Here is a 13492-nt window from a genome sequence, read left to right on the forward strand (position 1 = left end):
GTAATTTCCACCACGCACTCTCCTGTTTGTCTTCAGGATGAGAGATGGCTTTTCCAAGCTGATAATAATGAAACTACTCACTCATTCTGATGCTTATAACTATACAAACACACCAAGAAACCAGAAATGCACTTATTAATTTGCCAGCTGAGCTGTGCTCGCTGGAGACTGCAGGCACAAGTCACGTCAAGGCTCCTGCCCTACCTTCCTTCCCATTCCAGCATCTCTCGATTACAAAATATGCGTTTTCTACTGCTCAGCCATACAGATCAGCACAGCTTCAGAAAGACACCAGCAGCACTCCAAGGGCAAATCCCTCCAGCAGGACAGCACCCGCATCAGCCAGCCAACATCCTCCAGGTGCTACACCCCAGAAGACCCAATCTCAGCTCTCTTAAGTATATAAACATCATTTCCATTTCAAGCGTGGGCATAAACATGCAAACAGGTCAATTAAATTCAGGAAGATTAGCAAAAGGCTGCCTAGGCTAACATGAACCCTATGGTCCTTCTTGAATCCCAAACTGATGGCATTTTAGAGTTATGTTGGCTCTTCCCTCAACTTCTCACAAAATGGATCCATTTGATTTCGCAGGGGTTGCTCTTCTCCCTTGTAACCAGCTTGCTATACACAAACCAGAAAACAAATTCATCAAGGTAGGGAGCCTGCGTGGATAGAACAGAGCTGTGTGAAGTTTCATATTTGTGAGCACCTTGCTAAAGAACTTTTTTAAGCTCCTTCAGGAAGAGATGTTCTATGCCCCCACATTTCACCCCAGTGTGACAAGAACATCTGCACTGTAACTTCTGAAGGGCTCACAGCAGAACTTCCTCTAACTTTTGTAGCACTACTGGGAACCGCTATAAAATAGCAACAAGATAATTAGACAAGTAATAAAGATGCTCCCCTGGCAATCTCACAGGTGAAACAATCCAATCTCCTCCATCCTGCCTTCCCAGTTAATCACTTGTTAAGAGTCATTAACACGATTGTTCAGACTACTGTAGTCCCCTTATAAAGTGCATATAATTTACAATCCCATTAAAAAGATGGGCACAGGTACAGCTCAGAGGCAAATCACAGAACTGTTCAGTTGTGTTTTTAGCACATGGGCTATAGCTAAATTAATCCTGAGAATTAATCAATCAATCAGTTAGACAATTGCAGAGCAGGTTTCTGAGCAAGTACACCCATCAAATCAATCTGATTTCCTATATCAGAATCAAATATAATCACAAAGGGTGGGATGTACTCTGGTCAACAGCAGAGATCTTTTCTTCTGTTAATAGCAATGTAAAACAAGTACAGCAAGAGGGCAGAAGGGACACAAAGTTATTTCATTTTAAAAGCCAGGATTTAGCTCATATCTTACACTAAATTTCTGCTATTACTGAATGCTGTTGAGCATTCAAATTCTTTCTGTTATGGTGCTGGAGGACACCAAGCACGTGGCATTTCACTGTAATGGACAAGGCGAAGGCAGCGGACCTTGACAAAAATTGTAATGAAACAAATGTTTGCCTTTTTTCTTACTGTCAGTTTCTAACCTCCAGGATGTAGAAGCAGCAACATTCCCTTCAGCAGAGTGTTTTAATCCAGGAAAGTGACCAGAGAAGGTTCCAAAGCAGCCACAAAATGCTCTGGCCTTTGTCTGGGCTTCTCTAAAAGCTACGTGGGGTCTGGCCAAGGTACTTGAGATACATCCTGAATACTCACTGTGCAATGTCTCCCACAACAGAGCTTCAGGCAGCTCAGGTATGAGTTTTTCATAGGAAAACACTTGGATTCTATTAGTTTTTAACACAATCTTGGCATTTGAGCATGTTGGGGGTTAGAAAAGTGCACTTCCAGAGCCGAAATTATCAGACTTCCCAGCGTAGAAGGCTCTCATTCTTGCACAGACATCCCCTCTCCCACCCCACAGCAGCACTTCTCTTTCCCAAGCACTCTCCATCCATCCTGTCTTTCCTAATGGCACACTCACCCTTTTTTCCAACAGCCATCTCACGGAAATTGCAGGAGGGAACCCACGGTGCTCATGGCTCAGGGGACGACACGCAGCTGAAATTCTGACCGACAGCAATGAGCTCCAATACAAACTCCTCACAAAAGATGAGCTTGAAGTCGTTTCCAAAAGTTCATCTACTCGGAGCCCATTTAAAGTGAGCACTCCTCCAGCTGTTGGATTTGAACTCTGTTCTGAGGTTGGAGATGAGCCTGACAAACACCCAAGGACAGAAGCCCCAAACCCTGCAGTCAGAGCTTGGCTCCAGTCTCTCTCCCTCCTGAGAGGAGCCAGAGGCTCTGCCTGCATTTAACAATGACCACATGCAAGTGCTGCACCACCAACCAGGAGAGAACCAAAACCCCACTCCCAAGCTTTGCATTACAGGCAACGTAGCAAAGAGTGTAAAGGAGGAGGATGTATGGCAGGAGCTGCCGGGCTCATGGGGTGCTCTCCTCCGAGCTCCCGAGGAGTTAAATCTGATTTCACATTTACTGCAGATATCTAAGATGATGTTTTAATTGAAGGCAGTTGCTTAGCAACTGCATCCCGTGTGCTGCAGCGATGCTTTTCACCTGGAGCAGATAAACATCAGGATGGCACTTTACAAACCTGATGAGCAGCAACAAAAAGAGCTCCTACAAAAAGTTACACCTCTAACCTGATACCCATCAGCAGGAAAGCCCAATGAAACTCCTCCGTGTGTTAGCAGAGCTCCCCTTCTGCTCCCAGCCAGCCTCAGTTGCTGCTCACCACTGGGGTTTATCAGGAGTTGACAGCATCGGCAGCACTTTCTTACTTGGAAGATTTTATCACAGTTGAACATAATGATAAAATCCGGGAGTGCTAGCAATCACGCACAGATGTTTTTTTCTGAGCAGGACTATGATTCTTTGAACGCCATCCAAAAAAAGCACATTTTCCAGAACACAGAGAAAAAGATTTCCTTGTAACTTCTGTAATTGGGCATTACTGCATGCAGAGCTGCCCTACGCTGGCCTGCACGAGCTGTTAAGAGCCAGCTATTGGTGCTGCTGCTGTGTTTCCTACAAAAGCCAAGTTCTTGAATTGCTCAGTTCCAACATTTCTGCATTATAACGTTATAATGCAAACATTTTATCCTCATTTTATGTGAACATTTTATCCTACTTCAGCTGTGTTTGGTGTTACCTTGTTTTTGACCAGAATATCACTAGCAAAATATTCAGACATTGAAATTCCCAGTTCTAGCAGAACAAGTAGAAGGAAATCTTCCACCCAAGATGCAGCCTGGAATAAGAAACATACAGCTCATTGCAGTCACCTAGACCAGTCAGCTACACCCAAATCTGTCCTAATTACAGAGAACAATCAACACCTGCATTTCAGGACCTCTGTTGGCCCCAAAAGGCATTCCCTTCCATCTCTGCCACCCTCAGACTTGATGAGGGTAGGAGAGTGAAGCCACTGCATCCCTGCATGGGAGGCTGGAGGGGTGCCAGGACACCCTGGTGGGATCCATGGCCACGTCTGCATCAGCAAGGAGGGAACGGAATGGGAGCAGACCTGCACAGCCAAAGCCCCAGCCCCAGCAGCAGTCTGGGCTGTTGGTGACCCCATCACTCGACATGCAAACAGCCATCAACAACAGCTGTCAGTGCATCTTCAGCCACGACAAACTGTGGGCCTGGTGGTGATGGTTGGGCTAGACGATCTTAGAGGCTTTTTCCAACCTTAATGCTATGAAATGCAGTCTGTGCAAGATGAGATGTTCCAAATCCAAGTACATTAAAACAGGGCAATCAGGAAGTTGGTTTCAAAAGATACCTTCCTGTTTCAAACCAAAATGCTTACACAGAGGCACCAGTGTCAGCCTCAAATCCTGTGCAGGTCTGGGGTACTGAGATACAGAAGATTTGTGAAGTCAACAGGCAGCACTTGGAGCAAAGGTAATAAATGCCTTTTGCTTAGTGCTAGCACTCCAAAGCCAAAGCAGAACGATGGCATTATTTCCAAGGTTTATTAGCTCTTCAGTTATTACATTCCCTTGCATCCTTGGCTCACCCTCCCGCCAGCTGCCTTCTTTGCTGTGTGAAACCCTCAGCATTAAGCACAATACAGGTTCTCAATGTTTAATGCGTGGCTGATAGAATCCCACAGCATCCAGCAGAGCCTTTGTATAAAGGGCACCCTATAAAAAACTTAAATGCAAACAGAACAGCAGCATGTGAAACTGTACGATAGAAGCCGGTTGCCTTCGGTCTCTGAAAGCAGAAAGCCACAGTTTATATGAATAATTCAAAAACAGCCTCAGACAAATGATCCCAGGTCTATAAGGAAATAGTAAAACCTCTGGAGTCTGCAGCTCTTTTTATTACAGCCTGGTTCATGCTGAATGCTGTTTTCTCTGGGGTTATTTTTCACTCTTTTTTTTTTGTATAAACGAACAGTCAGATAGGATGTTCAGATAACACACAGCAGACCCCAGAGAAATAGTTTCATTTTATATTCCTTTCTGACTCGTAAATTATTCATCGACATGGTGCGCGCAATTGGGTAAAAATTAAAAATCGGCAAATTAGTTTTCATTTGTTTATGTTAATTATTTAGCATTCTTCTTTTTTATTGGGAAAAAAAAGAAACAGAGCGAGATTAGTCCTGTTCTGATGGTTTGATGGCCGCTCCCTAGACAACACACAAATTAGCATTGCTATGGCTACTTTTATGTAATGACTACAGAAATAGGATTCCACTGCCCAGACCTGTTGCTGAGACACTGTGGCATATGCTGGGTTTCTAAATTGCAGACAGCCTTTGGATATTTTTCAGCAGAGTTTTGAAAAACAGGCAGTTGGGTCTTTATGAACAGATGAGGTCAAGGACCATTTCCATCACCGATCCAAGCTCAGAGTATCTCTGTGCACCCCAGCCAGCAGGACTGCTACCTTTGCATTTAGACTCAGTCACTCTCCTTTGATGCCAGGCTTCAAAGAAGGAGGATCTCCTCCACTATAGCACCTCTTTAACTACAGATGGAACAGATTTAATTACAGATGGAGGAACCTGAGCACCGAGTGCCACCACGTCACACTCAACAAGAACGTTGTCAGCCACGGGCTGAACTGCTGGGGGGTTTCCCAGCCACGCACACAAAGGTATTCACACATTCAGAAATGCTGCCATTATGACTTCCAATCTTTGGGCTTTTTTTCCTGGAAGGCGTCCCACCAAGGCCCAGGAACCAACCAGCTCAACCAGTCTGTCTCTTCCCAAATATTCATAGAATCACAAGGTTGGAAACAACCTGCAAGATCACCTAGTCCAACCACCCTCCCGTTCCTATTAGTACCACAAGCACTAAAGATCATAGATCATAGATCTTTGCAAGACAGCATCTCCCAGGGAGTTAGGATGAGAACAGAGAAATAGAAGAGAAATAAAGCCCAAAAACCCAACGCACGACTGAGTTACGTCAGAAGGAATTTTCCAGCATTTAATTTGAACATGACATATAAGAACGTTGACTAAAAGCATTTTTGAGGTCTTTGATTTCATTATTTCTAGGAATTCTGACATCTGTACAAGCTCCGTGTTAATCCAGTTACTGCGGATTGATCCTCAAAGCAAACGACATTGCTGCTGTTTTTCTGAGGCAAGCAGCACGTTCCTCCCTCCAGCTGTGCTAATTAGGTTGAGTTTGGAGAAATAAAGAGCAGTAAGCACTACCTGCTTTCAAACACCCATTTCAGCAGCAATGCTAGCACCTGTTCCAGGTCCTTAACCCTGGTGGGATGAGGGAAGGCACTGCTGCAGAAGGGCTGTGATTTACACTGACTGTACAGTAGCATCTTCCCTCCCTGCAGCACTGCTCCATTTTCCCCTGGGAGCACTGAGCCATGCAGGTCCTTGCCAACACCACAAATCTCTGCTCCCACTGTGACCGTATGATCAGCTCCCACCTAAGCTTGTTTGTCCATGGCTTGAAGGCTTTCAAACTCATGACAGAAGCTTCTTCCTCCAGGATAAAAATGAACACAGATGCTCTTGCAGGAAAGATGCTGTTACTGTTATTTCAGTGCTGTTCCCTAAACACCACATGGTCTAAGATCCATGCTTCAGTCCAACCCACAGCCCTGCAACTCGTCATGCATGTGCATCAAGCAGTCAGGGCACCTAGGCTGCAAGCTGAAGAGAAAGGCAGAATCATTAAGGTTGGAAAAGACTGCTAGGATCACTAACTCCAACCCAACCATCCCCACCGACAACATCCTCGAAGAGCCCACAGACATCCTTCTGGCTGGGAACGCAGCCCTTCTCCCTCTGCTTGGAAACTAATGGAACTAATCGAGGCCCAAAGTGCTTTTAATGAAAAAAAAAAAAGGATTGTTCATACACAGCAAGAACAAACCCAAGAGCATTTATGAGCAGCGTACTGTGAAGGTGGCACGAGAATACTGGAAAAACAACTCATCCTCCCCTTTTCTTTAATGAGGAAGGAGAACTTCCATCTAACTAGAAATATACTTACACAAATTAAGTTTTGTGTTAATTTAGACTTGGCCACCAGGAAGCAGATGCATTCAGAAGACAGAGGTAATTTATGAACCCCAGCAGACTTCACTGCAAAGTGAAAGCGTAGCTTCAAGCACTGCGTTGGTGGCACAAGTCTGGAGTTGTGTAAATACAATGGCTTAAAGAAAATCAATGTGGAAAAATTGTTTTCATACAAGATTCCATACACAGGTAAATTTTAGATAGAAGCTCACCTTTAAAGAGATCAGTTATCAAGGTCTGTTCTCTAGTACTATGGAAAAGGGAGGATTCCCCAACTTATTCTCTTTCTGTTTTTCCAATCAGTTATTTGAAAGTAAAATTTCTATTAATTGCACTAATGATTTACCCATTAGAAGAATCACTGGGGCAATGCTAGCAGAAACCCTTTTCTTAGCTGGCATAACTGATGCTGTCAATGAGCAAGAGATAAATAATTAGTACCAGAATTCTGCAGAAGTTATTTACACATTTGGGCCCCAAACTGAAATTATAATAACCAACACTAATTCCCCAAATGAATTCACAGTTTCTCGTAGCTCTAGAAACCGGGTTGTCATGGTGAATATTTATAAGGTTGATAAATCAGAACGACCTGATGGGATGTGTTCTCATTCAGATGCCTATGATGCACAGTAGGATTTTTATTTCTCCCACAGAGTGGCCTGCGACGAAGGTTTCCATTGCCCAACAGTTCCTGCACAGCTCCACATCCTCTACGTGTCCATGAAACCAACCTGCAACAGTTGAAGCTGGATGGCTGCTTGTGAACTTGACCAACCTCGGACTCAAGAGTTTGGTTGACTTCCCTCTCCTTCTGTATATTCCTGAGACAGCATCCCTGCACCAAAGGGCATTGTACAAGGGAGTTCCCCACACATGCATACAGCTCTGAGCATCAGCTCCATGTTTCCAAATGGAAACATTAATGATTTATCATTTGGATTACCAGAGCTGTCTTATCTATACTTCCTTGTGACTAAATCTTAGTGCACAGAACTCTGACAGCATGCACATCATTAACAATTCCATTCTTTATGTTTACAGCTATGATTGTTGATAGGAAAAACACTTCTTTGAATGCTTTATTCAGTGATTTCATTTAAATTAACACCTTCACATGAGCCCCAAGCATCTCACCGCTAAAAACCAAAGCCTCTCTCCCTGTCCAGGGAGTTCTGAACTGTGGAAGTGGGCACCTCCAATTTTAATGTCAAAACTATGACCAGCACGCATAGAGCATCCTTGGTCAAAAGCTGTTCTCTATTAATTTAGAGGGAGATGAACGTATTCACAATGGGATGTATTTGCTGCCCGCCTCCAAAGTGCTTCCATCACTGCTCTGTCCCAGCAAGATTCACCACTCTTTATTAGTTTCTTACTAGTTACTTCTACTGCCTTTGCTCCTCCCAAGCACCGAGTTCACATCCTGCAGAGCTGCCCACTCCAACACCAATGCATTATCCCTGATCCTCTCATACGCTCACCTTAGTGCCAACCACCTTCCATGTCAAGCACAGATTTCCCCCAATGAATGCACCAATTTAAATTCACCGTAGGGCACTTTCTGCAGACACAACAGCACTGCGGCCAGTCAGGTTCCGACAAGCTCAGCTGGTCACCCATAACCAACCACATCCACTACCACTAACCCAAACAGTGCAGCTCCCTGGGACAGCTTTGGCACCTGTTATTTCTGAAAGTCATGGATAGATGGAAGAAATCCAGGCAGCCCAGGTAGCGCACCGACAGGTGCTATAGCAGAAAATAAACATTCAAATAACTGCACTGAATTTTTCAGAAGCATCACCCAATTACTCTTCACTGTATCTTCCAATGCTGACACTTCACAGTGATAATTAGGTGCACTTATTGACCTGAACTCAAAATAAAAGCCCATTTCTCAGGACAGACTTGCAGAGAAATTAGATTCTAATAAGACGTGTGCACTTTTGTGAAAGTGGTTCAAAGGAAAAAGGAATATTGGGTTTGTCAACTTGTATCATTTAATGCACTGGTACATCTTAATGGCAGGGTTACAAGTGGATAATTATGCTTATTTTAATTCAAAATCCAAAGAGAGAAAAGATCTCTTGCTTCATTAATCATCATTCACTGACCTCAGCAGAGGTACCTGTTCCACCTGAGCAGTGTTTTAGGAATAACAGACACGGAGACTTCAAATGCCAAGGAAAAGCATTTCTTAACCATGCAACATTCACACTGTTCACATATTCCAGGTTTCTCCATTCTGCTTCAAGCCTGGTTAAAAAACAACCCTGAACACCACAACCCTGTCTTTAAAAAAAGTGAATTTCATTTTGCTCAGGAAAATGGCACTGTATGCAGGCAGGAGATGAGGGCTTTACAAAGCAGATAGAAAGTAAAGCTCCACTTGAGATCCCAGTGTCATAACTCAAGAATTCAAGACCAGATGGGAAAGCACAGCCTGTCACTGCCCTAGATCTGTTCCGATCTGCTTGATCAACTATCATGATGAATTCTTATCACTGCTATCACCTCATGCTGCTGGGTTGTTTTTTCCACCCCAGACATGGAAAGGGCCAGACAGGCATCCTGCTGTTGTCTTTCAGCTTTGGGATTTTTTGGCCAAGCCCAACACATATTTATGCTTAAAAGGTTCCCAGTGGATTTGACTTTTTTTTCCTGTAGCTCTGGTATCAGGAGCTGGTATCCTCACTTATAGAGGAGCCCCAAAAGAAACTAGAAGCAAATATTTAAGAAGCATTGAGCTTCTTAATTTTTTTTTTTTTTTTTTTTTTTTTTCCTATTTCAGCTCAGAGTTTTAAGTCTAAAAACAAAAACAAAAAAAAATTAAAAAAAAGAGGAAAGAAGAAAGGGTTCTGTGTCTTATCAGCAGTTGAGCTGTTCTCCAAAGCTGCTCACTGGTGCACGGCTCTGCTGCCGGGCTTCTGTGAACACTCCTGTTTGTTGGGGTGGGATTCATGGAGGTGCTGGGATCAATGGGATCTGAGAAAACCCCAGCACAGCTTGTTTGATGTCACACTATCATGGTATTAGCAGGAGGCAGATTCCCCTACAGGAGCAGATCCCTAAGGTGTGGTCACATCCATTAAGAGTTCACGCCAATCTCTAATTGTATGTTTGTTTTCAGGTAATAAGAAAACGTGTACTGGTGTTTAATAGACAGTGGAAATAAGATTACCTCCAGAGCAATTACGTTCTGGATTTTGCAGACTCTGAAGAGCAACAGTGAGGATAAACACACCACCAATGCTGGAAGCATAGTCATGTTGATCTTATCACCAAAAGACCCACAAACCCAGCTCCTCAACGTGGAACAGCTTATCTGGCTTCACTTGAGCTGATCCAGAGGTTGCTTAACACCTCATATGTTTCTGCAGGGCTCCATTCTCAGGAAGAGCTCCTTCTCACACACAGCTCAGAGTCTCGATGCTTCCTGCACGAGGGATGGGAGCCCCATCCCTGCAGACACTCACAGTCAGGGCAGTCAGGTCCTTCTCATACTTTCAGTTTCCTTCAAGATTCCTTGAAAGGCAGATTGAGCAGGGCAGGAAATTAAGACTCCATCTCCCAACCACTACAAAATCAGATAAAATTAAAAGAAAAGGAGGAGAGAAGAAGGAAAGGAGGGAAATAAAATGAAATCACAGTGTTGTATAAAACAACTTCACATATTAAGCAGCCCTGGGGAAGATGAGAACAGCCTGTTCATTTTAACGTTGAAGTTTATTGCCACTTCAAGGAAGGGAATTTGCACCTAAGCCACAGATTCCATTAAGGCACAAAGGCATGAGAGCTGTTTGAGAGTAAACCTGCCCTGCTGGAGCTGTGGCGGGCAGCCAGATGCCCCCCAGCCCTCAGCAGTGCTCCTAGTGATGCTCTCCTGGCAGCCTCCAAGCAACAGCCAAAGACAAAAACCATGTCCCAATTTAATACATTCTTGTAAATACTTTGCATGTCTTTCACTGAGTGATGAGCATCAGCAGAAAGACACCTGAGCATCGTTAGCATATCAGGCAGGCAGGACGCCTTGTCTCCATTCCCACTAATGAGCCTATTAATTTGTACTCTAAAAGCAGCTTCGCTGGTCAATGAGAAGAAGAGAGAGTGAAGTCTTTGATACAGCACTCACAGCCAGACAGTCCAGGGGACATTCATAAGGGTTTGCTTTGAGACATCCTATGCAGCTGGGGCTTCCATTTCATTCTGCTTTGAAAGATGCCGTACAGCTGCAGCTTGCATGCTGTGATAACGGCCATTTGCGTTTTAGATGACTTTAAAAAAAAAAAGAAAAAAGACAAAAAAGCCAGAAATATCACCTCACCTCTCTTCACTCACTGAAAACCCCCAGGGACAGCATCATACTCGGCTGTATTAAAAAAATAATAGCACTGTCTTGCTCCAGAGCCACCCCTTTCTTCAAACTAAATAAAAATGCTGCAGTAATTCTTCCAGGTAAAAGAAAAGCCAAGTACTTGTTGACATGGAAGCCCATTTCCTCCCCATCTGGTGGCACTACACAGGTCTTCCCATGTAGCAGCCTCTACTTTGGGTTCCCAATGGTAAAATGGAATGACTGAACGCGTGCCAGACAGAGCACAGGGAGGAACCTTGCATTTCAATGCCCCCAGCTGAACGGAGAAAGGACAAAAAATGCCATTCACCAGAAGTTGGAAATTTCCTGTCATCAAAAAGTAAGATAGACCCCTTTAGAGCACACATGAAAGAACCTGCCTGATGACATACCTTCTTTTTGAGGAGCTTTTGCAGTGCCTCCAATTTTTAAAGGTAACTCATTACAATGACCTTTCTCAGTTGAGCCTACAGGTGTAATATCCAATTTTCACCAGGTTTAATGCTACAGGAACATAAGAAATACTGCTATCATAACAGAACCACTGCCAAGCTACAGCAAGGTCACAGAAGTGAACTTTATTGACTCAAAATCTGCAGAAAAGGTCAAATGGTTACAAGGAGTCACATCCCTGCAGATTCAGATCGTGCGTGTCCATGTATGATGGGCCGAGGGTGGAAGCTACAGTAAAATGTTATATAAATGTTAAGTTGAAGATGCTGCCTTAATGGTATGGTTACCTCCCTGGAAACTGCAGTATTAACAGGATATATCTGTCAAAATCAGGAGATTCAGGCTTGAAAAAAAAAAAAAAAGAAAAAAGCAAATGTTGGCACTGGGTGTTCATCTCCTCCATTTATCATGGACTGTTGAAGGCTGTAAAGGTCAGATCGCTACTTCTGCAGAAAACTCCTTACAAGTGGATAAACTTTGGTGATGGGAGAGAAAGGTCAGATCAATAATGCCACGTAATCTCTCGGAGCCTGTCAATGCTCATCATCTGAAAGGCTGCAAAGCTCAACCTGTCGCTGGGGCAGTTTTGTCTGTGTCCCACAGGGTCTGGCTGAGCCAGGAAATCCAGGCCCTCCACCACCCCATGGAGCTCCCTGCTGGGGAAGGAGATGTGGGCCAGGGGAATCTTAAACACCTAGCTCTCGCTGGGTGAAGCATTAGAGGCTGCAACAAATCAGAAGCCCTAAGCCTCGGTCTTAAGAAGAGGCGAGGGCTTTTTCTGAGTCTTACAGCACCTGCCTGCTGAGTAGTCCTTGGGTAGAGGTAGAGAAAGCCAATGCCCAAGGCACTGTGACCCCAATGCCCCACAGCCCCAGCCCAAAGGCACCATGACCCCAATCTCTTACTGCTCTGACCAACCAACTTCTGCCAAGATCCCAGGCAAAGCTCTGCAGGATGCCATTTCCCATCAAAGCCTCTGCTGTGGAGCTCAAGGGCCAACCCACCCGCTCTCCTACACGGTCAAGAGGAATTGCTGTGCTCCTTGGCTCCGAGTGCAGCCAAGCTCCTCTCTGCACCAAAAAGGTGCCACAACTGAGATAGAAGTATTCTTCCAACAACGCATAGCGACGAAACTGCACAATAAGAGTGAAACACTGACAGGAAGGCCAGGTGCCATCAGTCATGGCTCCTATCCAAACTGCTACAGTTTCATGGTTATTGATGGCAGAATACACAGAGCAACACATATATTTGAACAGCACATCCAGAGCAACACTGGGTGCTTAGAGGGAAACGAAGGAATTTTTCAGGGAATTTTTCTTGCCTGCTTGAGAAACCTTCAACCTTCCTTGAGAAAGCTTCCAACAAAAAGAGAGGTTTCACTCTCCGACTGCAGGATCACACAAACTATGGCTCATTACAGCACTGCACGATATGGAGAAAGACTTGTGTTTCTGCAGAAGGACCGACCACAGGGAAAGAGCCACCAGAAGAAGCGTGTTGTTAGAAGCACAGAAAACTTAATTATCACTAAATTTAGCACAGAGGCAGTAAAAGCTATTGAGAAAGTAAATGGATTTCTTTACATCTTACGTTTTCCCTTTCTAATTTCAGCAGACAGAGGAGGAGCACAATACACTTAATCAATACTTATTGCATTCAGGGCAGAGCCATCCCTTCTCTTGCCATCACACATCAGGCTGTCACACACTTCCAAAACCCAGCTACGGGCAGTGGGGCTTTGTGGGACACCCTGGGCTGACAGCCCTGTCTCCAGCACAGATGGAGGAGCTTCCTTCTGGGCCCAATCCTTCCCACTTGTAGAACAAGCTTTTCTACTCTAATCTCATTGGCTCCCTCTATTTAAATACCCCAAGGTTTGAAATTGTACTCATAACTCCAGCAAAGTGATTTAAGAGCATCGCCTGGCTAGAATCCAGACACCGACCCAGCTAGAAGAACAGGCTGCTGCTTCTTACATCAAAGCACCAAGTCACCCATTCATAGCAGGTTTCTATAATGGATTTTGAAGACACAAAGCAGCACTGATTGCTCAGTCTCATCTGCTATTTGACACAGCACACAGAAATCCCCCCATCCATACCAGCACGGGAGAACACAGCTCTGGTGGAGAGGTACCAAG

General features: G+C 44.4%; 1 protein-coding gene across 1 annotated transcript in view; it reads right to left on the reverse strand.

Moving 5' to 3' along the window:
- The window catches only part of LOC306949948 (schwannomin-interacting protein 1), a gene marked incomplete at both ends in the record, with an annotated part of 100379 nt that extends 87334 nt beyond the window's left edge, over positions 1 to 13045 (reverse strand). Inside the window, one exon of the mRNA XM_079540009.1 lies at positions 13004 to 13045. Within this exon, the coding sequence (XP_079396135.1) occupies positions 13004 to 13045 (42 nt within the window). The remainder of the gene's footprint in view (positions 1 to 13003) is intronic.
- Positions 13046 to 13492: the final 447 nt, after the last annotated feature.

The sequence above is a fragment of the Tetrao urogallus genome (genome assembly GCF_951394365.1).
Source record: "Tetrao urogallus genome assembly, chromosome: 9".
Lineage (NCBI taxonomy): Eukaryota > Metazoa > Chordata > Aves > Galliformes > Phasianidae > Tetrao > Tetrao urogallus.